At 39.4% G+C, this 21,062-nt stretch overlaps 1 protein-coding gene across 4 annotated transcripts in view; it reads left to right on the top strand.

The window, feature by feature from the left end:
* IFT88 (intraflagellar transport 88) overlaps positions 1 to 16,648 on the top strand; it is a 132,300-nt gene extending 115,652 nt beyond the window's left edge. For 3 of the 4 annotated variants that reach the window (XM_016203549.2, XM_016203548.2, XM_087814415.1), the window contains 2 exons: positions 16,033 to 16,143; positions 16,338 to 16,648. In XM_016203549.2, the coding sequence (XP_016059035.2) occupies positions 16,033 to 16,143; positions 16,338 to 16,459 (233 nt within the window). In that variant the 3' untranslated portion in view covers positions 16,460 to 16,648. The remainder of the gene's footprint in view (positions 1 to 16,032; positions 16,144 to 16,337) is intronic. The other variant, XR_015714049.1, reaches the window with a different exon arrangement.
* The last annotated feature ends 4,414 nt before the right edge of the window (positions 16,649 to 21,062 follow it).

Below are 21,062 nucleotides of genomic sequence, written 5' to 3'. Positions count from 1 at the left end.
CGGGTGTGGCTCAGTGGTTGAGCGTCGACCTAGGATCCAGGTGATCAGGGTTCGATTCTCGGTCAGAGCACATGCCCAGGTTGCAGGCTTGATCAATGACTCTCTCATCATTGATGTTTCTATCTCTCTCTCTCCCTCTCCTTTCCTCTCTCTGAAATCAATAAAGATATATTTTAAAAAGTAAATAAATAAATAAATCATGAAATCATTGCCATAATCTAATTGTTTAAATAATTAACAAAAATTAAGTATATTGCTTTCTATCTTCTCTTTAGTTATTCTATTCTGCTTTCAGTTTATCTACAATTGTAAATAATATTCATGCTCCTAACCACATTCTTTCTAAATAAGTAAAGACTGTCTTCCCTTGGAAACTGACTTCATTTTTATTTGAAGAGAACATATGGGAGGAGTTTTTGTAGTCAGCCTCTTAACTTAATTTGTCCATGAATAGAGTCTATGTTATGAAGCGCACATTCTCACCAAAAAAGAACTCGTATTTTAAAACTGTAACATTTGAGACAACAAGATGGTGGTGTAGGTAACCGCAATGCCCTCTGCCTCCTACAACCACATCAAAATTATAACTAAAATACAGAACAGCCATCACGCAGAACCTCCTAAAATCTAGCTGAACAGAAGTCGTTTAGGCATCGAACTGAAGAAGCATCGAGACTGGTAGGAGGGACAGAGATGCAGGGCAGAGGCGCGGCCACAGTCCCACACCCCATGCCATGGTTTAAAACTGGGAGGGATATCTCGGCGGTGGTTTCCTGGAAGAGTGAGGGGTCCCAGTCCCACATCAGGCCCCCCAGCCCAGGGTTCTAGTGCCAGGAAGAGAAGTCTCCACAACTTCAGGCTGTAAAAACCAAGAGGGATTGTGGCTGAGTAATGTGGAGGCTGCTGGAGCCCCAAGCAGCTCCTCTTAAAGTGCCAACCCGTGGACTTACTCAGACAACACTCCCTCTGAGCTCTAGCGCTGGGCAACAGCTTGAAAGGAACCTGGGACATTCAGGGAGGAACTAACTTGCCTGGAATCAGGGTGAGAGCTGGAGGGGCAGCTTTCTCCCAGACAGGACTGGCAGAGGCCATTGCTCCTTTGATGAGCCCTCCCATCTCACAGAGCCCACAGGCAGGCAACTTCTCTAAGTATTCATCAGCCTGACTCACACCTTTCACCCTGCCCTGGTGATTCCTGAAGACCCCTCCCCTTCCTACTTACAAGCTCATCCAAGCCATTTCCAGTGGCTTTTCTATGCAAGTGGCCTCTCTAGCTTCATGCTCAGGACTTACCTAAAATCTCTCAAACAAGCAGGAGCTGGTCTCAGTGTGCCCCATACCTCTCAGTAAGTGACCCCATGCCTGGCACTACCAGAAGTCTGCATTGGTTCATAGCTTGGCCTCTCCTGGGCACCTCCAAGCCCAGCACAAGTAGCAGCCGTGTACTGTTTGCTGTGTAACTCATGCTGGGTGGCCATGGGCAAGGCACAGGCAGAGGCTGACTTTGCACCTCCCAGGAGGCCCCAGAGACAGTGCACCTGGTGGTGAGCTTCGACCATGATGGATTACAACCCTACTACATCCACAAGTGACACACGCAAGGAGTGGACTTAGTGAACACCAAAGTTCCACTGAAGTAAATCCTGCTCCATAGGGGTGTCTCCAGCACAGCAGCTCTTTGACTATAGCTGCAGCTGTCCTCACTGCCAGTCAGCCTAGGGATCAATTCCTCCCAGTGATGCCAACAGAAACCAAGGCTCAACTACAACAGGACAGTGCACACAGCACACATAGAGGAGCACCTAGAAGGCCCAGCTCAGGTGACTGGGGAGGCTGAGCCACTGGGCCCTACAGGACACCCACTACCCAAGGCCACTCTACCAACTCCATGAGACATAGCAGTTCTACCTAATACATAGAAACAAACAACAGGAAGCAGCCAAAATGTGAAGGCGGAGAAACATGTCACAAGTGAAAGAACAGAAAAAAATCTCAAGAAAAAGAACTAAGTGAAACAGAGCCAAGGAAGCTACTAGATATAGAGTTCAAAACAATGCTTATAAGGATGTTCAAGTTTCTTAGTAAAACCGTTAAGGAAACTAGTGAGATCATCAATAACATAATAAAGAACCAGTCAGAAATAAAGGCTAGCCCAGCCGGGCATGGCATTGACCTAGGATCAAGGAGATCATGGTTCAATTCCTGGTCAGGGCACATGCCTGAGTTGTGAGCTCAATCCCCAGTGTGGGGCATGCAGGAGGCAGCTGATCAATGACAACTCTCTCATCATTGATGTTTCTCTTTCTCTCCCTCTCCCTTCCCCTCTCTGAAATCAATAAAAATTTATTTTAAAAAAAAAAGAAGAAATGAAGGCTACACTAACTGAAAGTAAGACTAATTTACAGAGAATCAACAGAAGAGTAGAGGATGCCGAGAATCAAATCAGCAATTTGGAATATGAGTAAGCAAAAAACACTCAATCAGAACACCAAAAAGAAAAAAGAATCCAAAAATATGAAGTCTCTAGGACAACTTCAAGTGGCCCAACATTCACATTATGGGGTTACCAGAAGGAGAAGAGAGAGCGCAAGAAATTGAAAACCTATTTGAAAAAATGACGATAGAAAACATCCCCTACCTAGTGAAAGAAATAGACTTACAAGCCCAGGAAGCGCAGAGAGTCCCAAACAAGAGGAATTCAAAAAGGCCCACAGCAAAACACATTATTAAAATGCCAAAGGTTAAAGACAAAGAGAACATCTTAAAAGCAGCAAAAGAAAAGCAGTTAATTATCTACAAGGGAGCACCCATACGACTGTCAGCTGATTTCTCAGCAGAAGCTTTGCAGGCCAGAAGGGAGTGGCAAGAAATATTCAAAATGATGAAAAGCAAGAACCTACAACCAAGATTACCCACCAAAGCTATCATTTAGAATTGAAGGTCAGACAGATAAAGAGCTTCACAGATAAGAAAAAGCTAAAGGAGTTCACCACCACCAGACCAGCACTACATGAAATGTTGAAGGGTCTTCTTTAAGAAGAAGCTAATGAACAAAAGAAACTGACAAACAAAATAGACCCAGAGACACTGAAGCATGCAACAGACTATTGTATCTCAGAGGGAAGAAGGAAGGGGGTGGGGGGGCAGGAAGAGATTAACCAAAGAAGTTATATGCATAACCCATGGACACAGACAATAAGGGGGTGAAGGCCTGGGGAGGGGCTGAGAGTGAGGTGGAGGGGGCCAAGGGGGGAGAATGGGATACCTGTAATACTTCCAACAATAAAGATTGATTAATTAATTACAGTAATAAAAACTGTAACATTCTAGTCCTGGCTGGGTAGCTTAGTTGGTTAGAGTGTCGTCCAGATACCCCAAGGTTGCAGGTTCGATCCCTGGTCAGGGCACATAAGAATCAACCAATGAATGCATAAATAAGTGGAACAATATATCAATGTTTCTCTCCGTTCCTTTCTCTAAAATCAGGGTTTTTTTAAAAAAGGAAGGAAAAAGAAATAAGAAAACGAAAAGTACTTTTTAAATTTATGGCTGAATTGGCAAGAAAGAAGGAAATTATTTGGAGACCAAAAATGAGTAGAAAATTTAAATGCAAAGATGTAAGTTAAGCACAGAAGCTGGTGTTGGTACTAGCAAAATCCAGGTGGCCTAGAGCCTGGGTTTATAGGCACTCATGGGGAACAAGAGATAAAACTGGGGCCCCAGAAGATTAGAGGTCAGATCAAAGAATCGCTTTCATTAAGCCAGGACCCCTAATCAACAATACCCTCAGTGGGTCAAATAGAAAAGAATTCACCCCACAAAGGGTGAATTGACTCTATTGGAACATGATAAACAAAAAAAGCTCCCTTGCAATTCCTAACCATAAGTCTTCATGGTTTTGGAGGTACAATACATTATTAACCTGTGTGGCCTGAAGAATCAGAACTGAAAATTTGGTATAGAGTGGAATTGAGTTGGTGGTGCTCCCAGGGACCTAGAAGAAATAAACTTAATCCTCCCTGGAGGAGTATACTTTAAGCCTCAAATAATTCCTTCAGATAAAGTTCAAAAGAGCAAGAACCATGAGGAAATAAGCCTCTATGAGTGAGCAACAGAAACTATAGAATCTTGTCTTCAAGGACTATATATAATTATCAGATAAAGAATATATTTTAAAAGTAAGGCATATCTCTTGTTATCTGAATTCTAGAACTAAATAGATTCAGGTACTTTTTTTGAGGTGGGGTTGTAGATATCCTCTGTTATCTAAACTCTAACACTTGCTACCTAAAATTTAGGAATCAGGTAACACAGAATGCCGCGCTTTCCAAATTCTCACTATACAAACTCAGCAATTGCGTTCAGACAGTGGCGAATACTTATGTATTTTAAGTATGACAACAAATTAAAATAATATAAAAATTACTAGGCAGACTTGGAAAAACCAAATTGAACTTCCAAAACTGAAAAATATAATTGAAATCAGAACGCAATAGATGGTTTAAAGCAGGGGCCAGAAAACTACAGTGTGCAGACCAAATCTGGTTTGATCTACCACCTGCTTTTGTCAATAAAGTTACTGGAGCATAGCCATACTAAATCATTTGTAGTCAGAAGCTATATGGTCATTTACAGGAAAAGTTTCTTGACACCTGAAGAGCAGATTAGATCAAATGAAGAGAGAATTCATAACCTGGGAGGTAGAGCTGAAGAAATTACCCAGAATGCAGGACAGAGTCAAAGTGATGGGAAATAGGAGGGATTAAGAAACATGAAGGATGTAGGGGAAGAATATACATATTGAAAGACAGAATGAGGGAATGGAAATAAAGAATGAATGGCTGAGAATTTTCAAGGATTAGTGAGATCCTCAGATTTACAAAGCTAAATCAAAAGTGGGATATCCCTGGCTGGTGCTGCTCAGTGGTTAGAGTGTTGGCCTGTACACCAGAGGGTTGCAGGTTCAATTCCCAGTCAAGGGCACATGCCTGGGTTTCAGGTTTGATTCCTGACCCCAGTTGGGGTGTGTGCCAGAGGCAACCAATCGATATGTCTGTCTCACATCAATGTTTCTCTGTCTCTCTACCTCTCTCTCCCTCGCTCCCTCCCTCTCTTCCACTCCCTCTGAAAATGGAAAAAAATACCCTCAGGTAAGGGTTAACAAAAAAATTTTTAAAGTGGGATAAATAAAAAGAATTGCATATGTTGCAGTCAAATTACCATATACAAAAATTGAAAATCTTGCTGACTTCTCAAAGTCGAAAATGGAAACCAGAAATAATGGAATTAAATCATCACATTGCTGTCTCCAGTGAAGTATTTTAACTTCAGAAAGGTAATAAAATTTCCTAAAATACTACAAAAAAAATGAATACCGCCTTATCTTAGAAAATGTAGACTTCCAGATAAAAATAAATAAACTAGTTACTCAAAACATTATACTCAGCCCGGCCGGGCGTGGCTCAGCGGTTCAGCATTGACCTAGGATCCAGGAGATTGGGGTTCAATTCCCGGTCAGGGCACACGCCCGGGTTGCAGGCTGCAGCTGATCAATGACTGTCTCATCATTGAGGTTTCTATCTCTCTCTCTCCCTCTCCCTTCCTCTCTCTGAAATCAATAAAGATATATTTAAAAAAACAACAAAACAAAAAAACATTATGCCCAGCCCAGCTGATGTGACTCAGTGGTTGAGTGTAGAGGTCACCCCTTGGTTCCCAGTCAGGGCACATGCCTGGGGTTTGGGCTTTATCCCCAGTAGGAGGCGTGCAGGAGGCAGCTGATCAGTGACTCTCATCATTGATGTTTCTATTCTTTCTCTCCCTCCCTTCCTCTCTCTGAAATCAATAAAAACTTATTTAAAAAAACATTATTCCCAAAAATGAATGTATTTTAAAAATAGAGGTCATAGTGCTGTAAAATGTAATACCTTGCTTTTTCATTCAGCATTATATCATGTCTACTTTCCTGTCATCAAATATTGTCATGATTTTCTTAGTAAAAAATTTTAGGGAGTAGAATTACTGAGTATAAAGGTGTGCAGAATTTTAAGAATTTTTGAAAATTGTAGTCAAAAATGAAAAATTTTACATCTTAATCATTTTGAAGCATGCAGCATTAGCTAAATGTATATTGCTGTGCTGCAGGTCTCTATAACTTTTCCATCTTGCAAAACTGAAACTCTAAACCCAGTGAACAATGACTGCCCTTTTCTCCCTCCCATCTCCCCACCACTGGCAACCACCACTCTACTCTTAGTTTATAAGTTTGACAACTTTAGATAACTCATCTAAGTAGAATCATGCAGTATTTGTCTTTGTGAGTGGCTTATTTCACTTAGCATAGTGTCCTCAAGGCTCATCTATAGTGTAGCATGTATCAGGATTTCCTTCCTTTTGAAGGGTTAACAATATCACATTGTATGTCTGTACCACATTTTCTTAATCCATTAATCTGTTGATGGACACTGAGGTTGTTTTCACCTTTTGGCTGTTGTGAATAATGTTGCTATAAACATGGGTGTGCAAATATCTCTTTGAGATCCTGTTTTCAGTTCTTTTGAATATATACCCAGAAGTGGGATACTGGATAATATGATGGTTCTATTTTTAATATTTTGAGGAACCTTCATACTGTTTTCCATAGCACTGCAACATTTACATTCCCACCAGTGGTGCACGAGGGTTTCAATTTCTCCACATCCTTGCCAACACTAATTTTCTATTATTTGATACTGGCTATCTAACGAGTGTGAGGTGTTGTGATTTTGATTTTCATTTCCCTGATGATTAGCAATGTTGAGTATCTTTTCATATCCTTGCTGGCCATTTGAATATCTTATTTGGTTAAATGTCTATTTAAGTCCTTTGCCCATTTTAAAATTACATTGTTTTTGTTCTTGAGTTGTGGAATTTATATAGTCTGGATATTAACCTCTTATCAGTTATATGATTTACAGATATTTTCTCCTATTCTTTAGGATGTCTTTTCACTCTTGTTGAATTTTTCTTTTGCTGAACAGAAATTTTTAAAGTTTGATGTGGTTTTATTTGTCTGTTGTTTGTTTTGTTGCGTGTGCTTTTGGTGTCTAGCTTTTCCTCTGTTTTCTTCTAAGAGTTATATAGTTGCAGGTCTTACATTTTGACCTTTAACCCATTTTGAGTTAATTTTTGTACATGGTTTAAAGTAGTTTGCATGTAGATATCCAGTTTTTCCAACAGTGTTTGCTGAAGAGACTATCCTTCCCCCATTGTGTTGTCTTAATACTGTTTTTTGTTGTGTTTTGTTTTGTTTTTTTAAATATATCTTTATTGATTTCAGAGAGAGGAAAGGAAAGGGAGAGAGAGAGATAGAAACATCAATGATGAGAGTCATTGATCGGCTGCCTCCTGCATGCCCCTGACTGGGGATCCAGCCCGCAACCCAGGCATGTGCCCTGACCGGGAATCGAACCCCGATCGCCTGGATCCTAGGTCAATGCTCAACTGCTGAGCAACGCCCAGCTGGGCTTAATACTGTTTTTGAAGATTAGTTGACCATACATCAGAGTTTATTTCTGGGCTCTCTATTCTGTCCCATACTGTTTTGACTACTGTAGCTTTGCAATATGTCTTTAAATCTGTAAGTGTAAGGCGTTCAACTTTGTTGTTCTTTTTCAGCATTGTGTAGGCTATTTGGGGTCATTTGAAATTCTATAAAAATTTTAGAATGTTTAATTTCTGCAAAAAAAAAGTCATTGGGATTTTTATAGGGATTGCATCAAATCTGGACATTTCTTTGGGCAGTATGTACATTTTAAGAGTATTAAGTCTTCCAAACCATGAACATAGAATATATTTCTATAATTTGTGTCTTCCTTAACTTCTTTCGGCAGTGTTTTGTAATTTTCAGTGTACAATCTTTCACTTTCTTTGTTACATACATTTACTCCTATGTGTTTTATTCTTTTTGATGCTTTTTGTAAATGGAATTGTTTTCTTAATTTCATTTTTAGATTGTTCATTGTTAATGTATAGAAATGCAATTGACTTTTGTGTTGATTTTTGACCCTACAACTTTCCTGGATTTGTTTATTCAAATAGTTTTTTGGCAGAGTCTTCAGGGTTTTCTATGTATAATAAGATCATGTCATTTATGAACAGATGTAATTTAACTTTCTCCCTTCCTGTTTGAATGCCTTTTTTTTACTTGCTAACTGCTCTGGCTAGAACTTTTAGTACAGTGGTACCTTGGTTTTTAAACGTCTCTGTTGACAAACATTTTGGTTTACAAACGCCGTAAACCCCAAAATAAATTCTTTGGTTTTCAAACACGCCTCAGAAGTCAAACATGCCACACAGCTTCTGCTGAGTGCAAAATCCTGAGGCCTAGCTGTCAGCTGTTGATCCCTCGGTTTTCAAACATTTCAGAACTCAGACGGTCTTCCGGAACGGATTGCGTTCGAAAACTGAGGTACTACTGTTGAATGAAAGTGGTGAGCGTGGATATTGTTGCCTTGTTCCTGATCATAGAAGAAAAGCTTTCAGTTTTTCACCATTTAGTGTTATGTTCACTGTGGGTTTTTCACATATGCCTTTTATTATGTTGAAGTCATTTCCTTCTACTCCTAGTTTGTTTAATGTTTTACCTTGAAAGAATGTCAAATTTTGTCAGTTGCCTTTTCTGCATTAAAGAGATGATCATGTGGGTTTTGTTCTTCATTCTGTTAATGTGGTGTATTATACTGATTGACTTTTGTATTTATTCCTGCATTCCAGGAATAAATCCCACTTGGCCAAAATGTATAATCCTTTTAATGTGTTGTTGAATTCAGTTTGCTAGCATTTTGTTGAGGGTTTTTGATGATCAGTGTTCATCAGGGATATTGTTCTGTAGTTTTCTTGTGTTATTTTTGTCAGATTTTGGTGTCAGTGTAATGCTGGCCTCCTAGAATGAGTTTGGAAGTGTTCCCTCCTCTTCAATTTTTTTGGAAGAGTTTGAGAAGGATTGATGTTATTTCTTCTTTAAATATTTGGTAGAATTCTCCAGAAAAACCATCTGGTCCAGAGCTTTTCTTTATTGGGAGATATTTGATTACTGATTTAACCTCCTTACTAGTTATCAGTCTGTTCAGTATTTCTTCATGATTCAGAAATTTGTTTCTAGAAATTTATCCATTTCTTCTATGTTTTCCAACTTTTCACATAAAATTATGCTCCTTTTTATTTCTGTGTCATCAGTTGTAATGTCTCTTTTCATTTCTTTCTCTTTTTCTTTTTTTTTTAATCCTCAGCTGAGGATATGTTTATTGGATTTTTATTTATTTTTTTAGAGAGAGAGGAAATGGGGGGAGAAAGAGAGAAAGAGACATCAATGTGCTGGTATCAAACCCACAACCTAGGTATGTGCTCTGAGGAGGAATCAAACCCACAACCTTTTGGTCTACAGGACAATGATCCAATAAATTGTGCCACCTGGCCAGGGCTCATTTTTTGTCATTTTAGTCTTCTCTTTTTCTCAGTTTAGACCTAAGGGTTTGTCAATTTTGTTGATCTTTTCAAAAACCTAAGTCTTAGTTTTATTTTTTCTATTCTGTTCTATGTTGTGTTTATTTCTACTCTAATATTTATTATTTCCTTCCTTCTGCTAACTTTGTTCTTTTTTTAATTGCTTGAGGTATTTAGTTAGGCTGTTGATTTGAGATCTTTTTCTTTTTATAGTATGCATTTACAGCTGTTGCATTTCCCCCATAGCACTGATTTTGCCACATCTCATACGTTTTGGTATTTTGTGGTTTTATTTTCATTTATACCTAGATATTTTCTAATTTCCCTTGTGATTTCTTGTTTGACCCATTGGTTGTTTAAGAGTGTGTTTAATTTCCACATATTTGTGAATTTTCCAGTTCTTTTACTGTTAATTTCTAGTTTCATTTCATTGTGATTAGAAAAGATACTTAGTATGGTTTTGATTTTCTTAAATTTATTAAAACTTGTTTTATGGCTAACATGCATTGTATCCTGGAGAACATTCTGTGTGCTCTTGAGAACATATATGTCTACTGTTAATGGATGAAGTGTTCTGTATATATCTCTTAAGTCTACTAGTTCTGTAATGTTCAAGTCCTCAATTTCCTGTTGATCTTCTGACTGGTTGATCTATTTATTATTGAAAGTGGGATATTGAAATCTACTACTGTTGTGTTGCTTTTTCTCCCTCCAATTCTGTCAACGTTTGCTTCATACATTTGGGTCTCTGTGCTGTAAAGGTGTGTCTATATTTATAATTGTTATATCTTCCTGGTGAATTGGCCCTTTGATCTTTCTATAATGTCCTTGTGACAGTTTTTTTTTTTTTAATTTTTAAATATATCCTTATTGATTTCAGAGAGAGGAAGGGAGAAAGGAAGAGAGAAATAGAAACATCAATGATGAGAGAGCCATCATCGATCGGCTGCCTCCTGCATGCCCCCGACTGGGGATTGAATCTGCAACCTGGGCATGTGCCCTGACCAGGAATCGAACCTTGATTTCCTGGATCCTAGGTCGATGATTAATGGCTGAGCTGTGCCTTACCCGGGCTCCTTGTGACAGTTTTTACTTAAAGTCTATTTTGTCTGAAAATAAGTATGGCTACTCCTGCTCTTTGGGTTACCATTTACATGGATTATCTTTAGCTGTCCTTTCATTTTCAGCCTATGTATGTCATTATATCTCAAGTGAGTCTCTTATAGAAAACATATAGTTGGATTTTTTTTTTTAACTGTTCAGCCATTCTATGTCTTTTGGTTGAGGAGTTTAGTCCATTTACATTTAAAATAATCACAGCCAAGGAAGTATTTACTATTGTCATTTTATTAATCTTTCTGTATATCTTGTAGTTATTTTGTTTTTTTCTCTCTTGCTGTCCTCCTTTGTTTTGTTGATTTTTTATTTTTATTTTTTGTAGTGACATGCTTTGATTCCTTTTTCATTTTCTTTTGAGCATTTTCTATGGGTATTTTTTTGTGGTTACCATGGTAATTACATAAAACATCCTATAATTATAACAGTCTGTTTTAAACTAACAACTTCAATCGAATACAGAAATTCTTTCTTTTTATATCTTCCTCCCTTCACTTTGTTACCGATGTTGCAAATTATGTCTTTTTATATTTTGTATTAACATAGTTTTATAGTTATACTGATTTTATGTTTTTATTGTTTATATTCTATACCTAAATTAAAAGTGATTTATTTATACACCACCATGATAGTAGTGCAGGATTCTGTTTGTCTATCTATTTACCTTTACCAGGAAGCTTTATATTTTCATCTGCATTTTTGTTGTTTAGCGTCCTTTTGTTTCAACTTGAAGGACTCCCTGTAGCAGTTCTTTCAAAGCAGGCAATAAATCCCCTCAGCTTTTGCTTATCCAGGAAGGTCTTCTTTACTTTTGAAGGCCAGTTTTGCCCGATATAGTATTCTTGGTTGGAAGATTTTTCTTTCAGAACTTTGAATATATCATCTCACTCCCTTCTGGCCTGTAATGTTTCTCCTGAGAAATCTGCTGATAATCATTCTAGTTACCTTGTACATGATGAGTCACTTTTTTCTTGCTGGTTTTAAGATTCTCTCTTGGTTATAATGTGTCTCATTGTGGGCCCTTGGTTATAATGTGTCTCATTGTGGGCCTTTTTGGATCCATCCTAGTTGGAGTCCTTTGAGCTTCTTGAACTTGGATATCCATTTCCTTCCTCACATTTGAGAAGTTTTCATTAATCATTTCTTCAGATAATCTCTGTCTCATTCTCTCTCTTCTTCTGGGGTTCCCATAGTACATATATTTATCTACTTACAGTGTCCCATAAGTCTCTTAGGCTTTCTTCATTTTTCTTCTTCTTCTTTTTGGTTCTTCTGACTATAATTTCAAATGACCTATCTTTGAGTTCAGAGATTTTTTTGTTGTTGTTCTCACCTGAGGCCATGCTTAGAGAAAGAAAATGAGAGAGAGAAACATTGATTGGCTCTCCTCTGCACATGCCCCAACTAGGGGTTGAACCTGCAATCCAGGTATGTGCCCTGACCAGGGATCAAACTGGCAACCTTCAGTGCACAGGACGACACTCAAACGAGCTGCTCTGACCAGGCCACAGATTTTTTGTTGTTTGATTATGTCTGTTTTTTAACCCTTGTAGTGAATTTTTTTTAACTCAGTTACTGTATTATTGTAATCCTCAGCTCCAGAATGTCTATTTGGTTCTTTTTCTTTTTTTAATATGTCGTCATTGATTTCAGAGAGAGAAGGAAGACGGGGAGAGAGAGAGAGAGAGAGAAACATCAATGATGAGAGTCATTGATTGGCTGCCTCCTGCACGTGCCCCACTGGGGATTGAGCCCACATTCTGGGCATGTGCCCTCACCCAGAATCGAACTGTGATATCCTAGATCATAGGTCGATGCTCAACCACTGAGCCACACCTGCCAATCTATTTGGTTCTTTTTTAACAGCCCCTATCTTTTTGTTGATAGTCTCATTTTGTTCATGCTTCATTTTTCTCATTTCATTTACTGTCTGTGTTCTTTGTAGCACATTTAGCTTATTTAAGACAATTATTTTGACTTATTTGTCAGGTAGTTCATAGATCTCCATTTCTTTAGGGTCAGCTTCCAGAGATTTATTTTGTTACTTTGGACCATGTTATCCTGTTTCTTTGTGTGTCTTGTTACTTTTCGTTGTGTTTTCTTCATTTGAAAAAACAGCCACTTCCAGTCTTTTTGTACTGGCTTTGTACAGGGCAAGACCTTCACTCATCAGCCCTGCTGGAGATTATGGGAATTTCTCAAAATTTTTATGGGGTACTTCTTCTCTCTGGCATAGTGGAGGATCTCTGGCACTGCAACAACCTCTTCATTTGTTCTCTGCAACCCTCAAGTATCTAAAATATGCCAATTCCTCTTTAGTGCTCTAAGTCAGGTGAGACAGAAACCAGACCATCGGACAGCCCTCCAAAAAGCTGGCATTTTGGATGTATATTTCATTCCAATCTTTCCCTGCTTAGGAAGAAGCCATGAGCTGGACACATTCTGCTGATCACAACAAACTGCCAGCTTTTGTCTATAGAGAGGGAGGTCCTCTGAAGCTTCAACAAGCCACTGAGCTTTCTTGTGTTCTTAGCAGCTCTCGGGCATCCAGAATATACTGGTTCCTCATGAGCACTCCAAGTCAGGCGAGACAGAAACAAGTCTCTCAGGCAGTTCCATGAAAAACCCAAATGTTGGGTGTACATTCTACTCTTGTCTTTCCTCCCAAGGGAGAACCTGCAAGTTGGGCTTTTCCTCCCAAATGCGAGCTATGTTAACTTGTGAGTAGGGGCTGACACAGTTGAAATAAAATGGCTTTTCTTACCTGTGTCAATAAAGTTGTTCATGCCTTTGAGCTTCCTAACTGGTTTCTGGAGTTCTCATGAAGGCTTTTTGGACCATATGTTGGTGTTAAGTCAGTGTTTTTGTAAGGGAACAAGGTCTGGGGCTTCATGTTTCATTATCTTGCTGACCGGAAAATTTTAAGTCTTGTGATACTATCAAATTAATCTCAGAAAATTTGTTCATTTCACTTGCTATTCTGATATTTTTAAAATCTGGGCCACTTTAATAGGTGATGTTGAATCCTACATTTAGAATTATTTTAAATTATGTAATGTTTGATATCTACAAAAGAACCTGTATAGCATTGTTACAAAGCATATTAATAAAATTAAAATTAATGAAGCCATCATAAATCATTAGAACCAGAACATTGCTGTTTTGCCTACCTATGTGTTTTTCCATTCTGTCTTCTGCCTCTCTCACACATAACAACTATGAGTTTTATAGTTTATATGTATACAGGTTTACATTTTTCAGTTTCTTGCCTTTTCATATTTAATTTTATCATGTATGCAAACAATGTATTTAATTTTGCTTGTGTTTAAGCTTTCTTAAAAGGTATTCAATATATAGTGTCCTGGCTTGCTTTTTTTTTAACTTATTATGTTTCTAAGGTTAAGTAAGTTTAACCATTTTTATGTATTTATTGTCCATTTGAAATGTTTACTTTGGGAATTATCTCTTTGTATACATTATACATTTTATAGGGATATTCTTTTTTACTGGTATTGTTACTCTAAATTCTATGATTTTAAGATTTTTTTTCTTTTATAAAAAAGTATAATTTGGAAGTTTGTTAATTGATGGATAATTCAGATAAATTGTTTCCTGATTCTGTTTTCTGAACCTATTTGTTATTTAACTTCCCTCTAGGAAATAGTAATTGTTGTTTGTTTCTATAGGGAAAAGATTATAATAACTTGTTTTATTATTTGGGCATAAAACCCACCCCGGCTTACAAATGCTTATTGCTGCATTTTTACCTGCCCATGTATGGGAATGTTATTGCATGAAAGTTTATTGAAAATTATGAAATGAGGATATTTACAATATACCCTTATTGGTCTTTATAATAGAAAATATTTAAAAATTATATTCATGGCTTTTCAATTGGACAATTTAAGTTTTCTGAGGAGGTCAGTTTTCAGTTTTAAAAGTTTGTTCTTTCCGTGGGACCGAGTCCTTCAGGCTTGGAATTGTACATTAGGATTTCAGAAAGGCTTTGGATGCCTGAGAGAGATGTTGGGGTCTTGTTATATTCATGTAGATAGCTTATATCTGTGTGAAAAGTGAAGAAAAAGCAGTATTGCCTAGAGCAATAATTTTCAAACTTTCTTGACCTGAGCTCACTCAGCCACTTTGAAAGACACGCATTTGCACCTATAGATGGAAAAAAATTGACCTAATGGTACCAAAAAAATTAGAGAAGAACAAAATAAAACAAAATATGTGGACACATTCAATGCATTAAGCTAAGGCATTTTATTTTCTATAATATCAACAATACAGATAAATGGCAAGTTTTTTATAAGAACCCAGAGAGAACTTATAATTTTGGTTCAGTTGATCAACCTTAAAATGTGGGGATTTTAAAGACCATCTTGATTTGATTTATATTCATTGACATTGTCAATAAGCTAAAATATAAAGTACAATGAGAAACGATCAGAGCATATCTGTGGACTAGTCTCATTGAAAGTGAAGCTTTCATAACAGAAAAAAACAATATTGTGGGAATTTCAAGGGAAAGAAATAAAAACTGTGGGAGTGGAGGAGTGGTTCTTTTAAAATATATATTTTTTTTAGTAGAAGAGATGTAGGGTTCAAAAGTACTATTAATATTTCTTACTAATGTGAGTGTACAGCCCTATCTGAAAATCTTCAGTGATGTGAATTGCATTATTTCCCATGGCAGCCATTCCATATTCGGACACTGTCATCCTTTTCAAGTGTTGCCTTATACTGAGCCAAAATCTATTGTACTGTGCAGGGCAAATCTAATATTCTTCTGTATAAACATTCTTCAAATGTTTGAAGAAAGTGGATTATATGTCTATGTTATCTCATTTGCGTTTGCACAGCCTCTTCTGTTTATTATTTTATTTGATGTGGTTTTTGGTCCCTCAGCTGCCTTGATATGAGGTTGATGACACAGCTCATATTGATCTTATCACTTTCTATTTGTTCTTTCTCCAGTTCCTCTTTATTCTTTGCTATATTATAACTCCACAAAGTGGTCTTTAACTTCTCACAAGTGAATTGGCAAAACTGAAACCTATAACTAAGCACACATTTGAAAGAATACATACAGACTACTCTTAAGTGATGTTTTCTCTATATTATAGATTCCCAACAAGAGATTTCTTTTAAATATAAGATAACAAGAATTACACCCCTCAGTATTGACTATGATCTTGATCTTACTAAATGACCTATCATTGTCAGTTTAGACCAGACCAAAACAGGAGAGAAAGACTTGAGAACTAAAACTAAAAGGATTTTCAAAAAAAATTTACATCTCTCGGAAATTGGCTTCCAAATGAAACAACCTGCCTGTTTCTTGGCAAATAAGTATGCTTTAGCTTCATGATGTAGTGTTATGTTTTCTTAACATGTTAAACAAATGCATTTTTATTTTTTTGTTTTCAGATAGTGGCCAGAACTGTAGTGCCAGTAGTAAAGGTGAACAGCTAAGTGCCAAACTCAGAGCTTTACCCGGGACACACGAGCCTTATGAAAGTAGCAGTCACAAAGAAATAGGCAAGTGTCCATGATCCCCATCCAGCCCTACAGGCAAAATGGGTCTGAAGACTGGTGAGATGGCAAAAATGTATAATTGGGTGTTAAGAATTTCGTACACAAAGACAAAATTTAAATGACATGGAAGGGCATTTCTGTTCATGTTTGTTTTGTTTTTTATATCACTCTAATGTAACAATCTGTTTTGAACCTAGATGCCTCATATGTGGATCCACTTGGCCCTCAAGTGGAAAGACCAAAGACTGCAGCCAAGAAAAGACTTGAGGAGGATGATTTTGCTGATGAAGAGTTAGGAGATGATTTGCTTCCAGAATAATATGTACCTTATATGTTATTTATTAAAGGAAAGAAATTGCCTTGCATGGTAATACCCATGTTAAACCTTGGGTTAAATATACAAATTCTAATTATGTACACTTCCAAAGTTTTTAATAAGTGTATTCTGTTCTATGAATATAGGTTTAAGTCTTGTTTTGTTTTTAATTGAATAAAAACATGAAACTAATCCTTTAGGCCTATGACTTCCTTACCCTTTTGAAAACATTAACCCCCAGTAAGAAATGAATTTTGTTGCACAATCAATTATCACACACACGTGTATGTGTGTATTCACAAAAATTACCTTTTCTACTGCAGTGCATGCTATTTTCTGTAATTTCATTTTTAAAGTATTATAAACAAAACTACATTGATTTCATGGGTTGGAGCTTAAAAAATACTGTGCTAGGACATATCCTTGCTGAATCTTTATTCAAACTAAATTACTTCGAGTTTAGAAACTACAACTCTGGAAGTTTGCCTGAGGGAGGTTATAATACTATTCAAACAATATGGGAAATCTAGGATGGCTGCAGAGGAGGTGGAAACTACACACTCCTCCTCCATGTGCCAAACTGGATTTACAGCTAAAATACAAAGCAATCAACCTGAATTAACAACTGGAGAACACCTGAACATGAGTATTATATCCAAGGATTGCTAGAAGAAGCTACGCAGAAAAGGGCAGAGACACAAAGAGGGATGGTCCCTGCACCCAGGTGTAGCAGCTGAGAAGCCAGAGGGATATCATGGCTGCAAAAGTCCCCCCTGAGGAGAGTGGGGTCTCAACCTCATGCCGGGACTCCCAAACCAGAGCACAAGGGCCTGGAAGAAGAGCCTGCATAGCATCTGGCAACAAAAATAAGCAGGGAGGCCCAACCAGTGTGGCTCAGCAGTTGAGCATCGACCTATGATCCAGGAGATTGTGGTTTGATTCCCAGTCAGGGCACATGCCCAGGTTGTGGGCTTGATCCCCAGCGGGGAGCGTGCAGGAGGCAGCCAGTCAATGACCCTCTCTCATCATTGATGTTTCTCTCTTTCTCCCTCTCCCTTCCTCTCTCTGAAATCAATAAAAACATATTTTTATAAAATAATAAGTAAGCAGGGACTTTGCTGAAAAGAAGAAGGAGTCTGCTAGATTCCCTTTGCTCTCCTAAAGGGCCATCACACAGGAGTTCACCCTTGGGCACTTACCTGGGGCTCTGATAGAAGGAAGGAGATTCAGGGTATACGGGAGTCATAAAGAGAAGATCTTGGGGGGATGTCTCTGGAGAGATATCTGGAGGGTTGGCTACTGAGTTCCTGGTCCTGAGTCAACATCCCATACCATCCTATCTCAGGGTCCGGCAATCCTTTCTTACACCACCAGCGGGGGAAAGTGCACTAACCCCATCCTCCAAATACTGGTGATATCACCCTACCAAGCTCGAGTCTGGCATAAAGGAATGAAACTACAGACAGACTCTCAGATGGTCATTGAACTGAGTGGCTTTGGAACAAGGGCCAATCTTTCCCCTATCCCACAGGTTAGGCAGGCCCCTCCCCCAATGGAAGTCTCCCTTGTCAGGGTCTCTGGCACCAGGCAGCTACAGAGCTAGGGTGAGTCTTCCACTTGCTTCCCTCCTGCAGATCTGTGCCACTCCCAACAGAGGGCTACCTTGATTTACTTTACCAAATCCTGCTCCCCCCATCCTAAGCTCAGTTCTGCGGGCGGGGGGTGGGGGGGGCAGGGGGAAAAGGGAACGCAACTCAGAACTGGAACATTTGGTGCAATGCCCCTTCAGAGAGTCCCATCAGGGTCTCTGGAAGTGCACAGAGGAGCTAGGGGGAGGAGAGCAGATGGCTTCCCCCCCAAGGACCAGGCTACGCCCACTGGAGGGCTGCCTTATCTGTTCCTTCAAAGCCTGCTGGCACCATCCTGCTGAGTGCAGCTTCACAGGGGAAAGGGAGTGCAACTCAGAACTGGGACACTTGAGGTGACCTGCTCGGAGCCTCCCAACAGGATCTCTGGCAGTGCACTGTCAAGCTATGGGAAGGCAAGCAGCTCTTTCCCCTCCCAAGGGTCAAGGCCAGCGCCATGCGGAGGGCTGCCTTGATCTGTTCCTTTAAGTCCTGCAAGTGTGAGGGAGCAAGGATCACAGTTCAGAGCTTTGGAATGCAGGTATGTCACTGGAGTCTCTGAAGGTGTGCCTACAGAGCTACGGGGAGGAAGTGTGCAGTTTTCTCTCCTCACACAGGCCAGTGCCACCACCAACAGAAGACTGGCTTGATCTGTTTTCAAAAGCCCAGCTGGCCCTATCCCGCTGGGCTCAGTTTTGATGCAGGAAGGAGGCTCCACTCAGAGTGCATCTACATCAGAGGCTCCAGATAAGGGCTTGAATAGGTGTGGATATAACATAAAAAGAGGAGTGCAGCTCACCCCACTCCCATAGCCCAGGCACCCCAAGCAGAAATCTTTCTTGATCTGTTTGCCCAAGTCCCAGTGACCCCATTCTGTCTTGGTGAGCTTGCTCCTGCAGTGAGGACAGCTGGCTACATGCAACTGAACCTGTGGTGCACTCCTCCTGGGGGAGCTAGAGTTGGAAACTCTGGCAGATACTGATAGTATGTCTCTGGAATAGGAGCCACATTCTCCCCATCAAGTGCCAGACCATGCTGCCTCAAACGAGGGGACCCACTAGCCCTGTCTGCTCGACCTGGTCACTACTGAGCTTGAGCCCTGTGGAAGGGCCAGTGGAGCATGACCAGTTTGGGCCCATTCTACAACCTTTCTTCATAAGACTCTGGAGGAAGTCCAGGCAACTCGGGGGGGGGGGGGGGGCACTGAGTAACTGACAGGTGAAGGCCTACCTCAGGGAGCCTTGGAATTTTGTTGATCTGACCCCAGCTCAGAGCTCCAGGAAGCTGACCCATCTACACAGATTGGCCACTCCCATGCACACCCAAGTCAGGTAGATGCAGACACACACAATGAACATTGTGGTAGCTCTAGACAGGTAGCCCAAAACTGATTACACTCCTGCACCTGAACTACACAAAAGTGGATCAGAACCAATACAACCAGTGGTGGGCTTCAGACCAAACCAGAGCTTGATCCAACCACCAACCAGCCACACAAGTGATACACCTAAAGGAAGATTCTGGTAGGCACCAGATACTGCTGAGAACAACCCCACCTTGGGAAACAACCCCTGCATAGCATCTCATACAAGGTGAAAGAGGTTTATCCCTATAATCACTCAACCTGAAAGGTTAACAGCACCCATGAAAGAGCCAATAGCATTCATCAAGATGCAACTATAAGATGGGGTGCATATAATCCACAAGAAACATTCCTGGAGCATGGAGCTCAGGTGATCTGGAAGATTATGTCACTGAGCCCAATAAGACACCTACATAGCCTCTTGCATGCCATGATCAGGGTTGAGCCTCACAGTCAGCCAGCCTGAGGTTTGATCCCACCCACAAATTTCCCAACAGTAATCAAGACCCAGTTACAATATGAGGGCCCAAATAACCCACACAAGAGACATTCCTAGAGCACCCAGTTCAGGAGATGGAGACTGCAATGCTGGGTCCCCCAGAACACCTACTACAGAAGGCCACCCCACTAAGACTGGGAATTATAGCAATTATATCTATTATATAGAAACAAACACAAAGAGACAGCCAAAATAGGGAGACAAAGAAACAGGTCCCAAATGAAAGAATAGGAATAATCTCCAGGAAAAGAGCTAAATGAGATGGAGGCGAGCAATTTATCAGAAACAGAGCTCAAAGTAATGGTTATCAGGATGCTCAACAGCATGAAAAAGGACATAGAAACCATGAAAAATAGTCAGAAATGAAGAATGCCATTTGTAAAATAAAGAATACACTGAAATAAATAAACAATTGGCTGGATGAAGCAGAGGATCAAATCAGTGATTTGGAAAACAAGGTAGAAAAAACACTCAATCAGAGCACCATAAAGAATTAAAAAGAATGATATTAGTTTAAGGGAACTTTGGGACAACATAATATAACAACATACGTATCATAGGGGTTACAGAAGGAGAAGAAAGTGAGGAAGGGATACAGAACCTGGTTAAAGAAATAACGAGAGAAAACTTCCCTAACCTGGTGAAGGAAAAACTCACACAAGTTCAGGAAGCACAGAGTCCCAATCAAGAGGAACCCAAAGAGGCCCACACCAAGACACACCATAATTAAAATGGCAAATGTTAAGACAAAAAGAGAATCTTAAAGGCAGCATTAGAGAGATAATAAGTTACCTACAAGGGAGTTCCCATAAGGTTCTAATTTCTCAACAGAAACACTATAGGTCAGAAGGGATTGCAATGAAGTATTCAAAGTAATGAAAAGCAAGAACCTGCAACCAAGACAGCTCTATCCAGCAAGCCTATTATTTAAAATGGAAGACAAAGAATTTCCCAGGAGGAACCAAGATGGAGGCATAGGTAAATACAGTACCCACCTCCTCCCACAACCACATCAAAATTACAACTAAAATACAGAACAACCATCATTCAGAACAGCCTGAAATCTTGCTGAATGGAAGCACTATAACTAGAGAATTAAATAAGTAACCACATTAAGAC

This window comes from Miniopterus natalensis, chromosome 2 (assembly GCF_054644295.1).
Source record: "Miniopterus natalensis isolate mMinNat1 chromosome 2, mMinNat1.hap1, whole genome shotgun sequence".
NCBI classification, from domain to species: Eukaryota; Metazoa; Chordata; class Mammalia; order Chiroptera; family Miniopteridae; genus Miniopterus; species Miniopterus natalensis.
The sequence above is the reverse complement of the archived record's forward strand: the minus strand, read 5'-3'. Positions and strand labels throughout refer to the sequence as shown.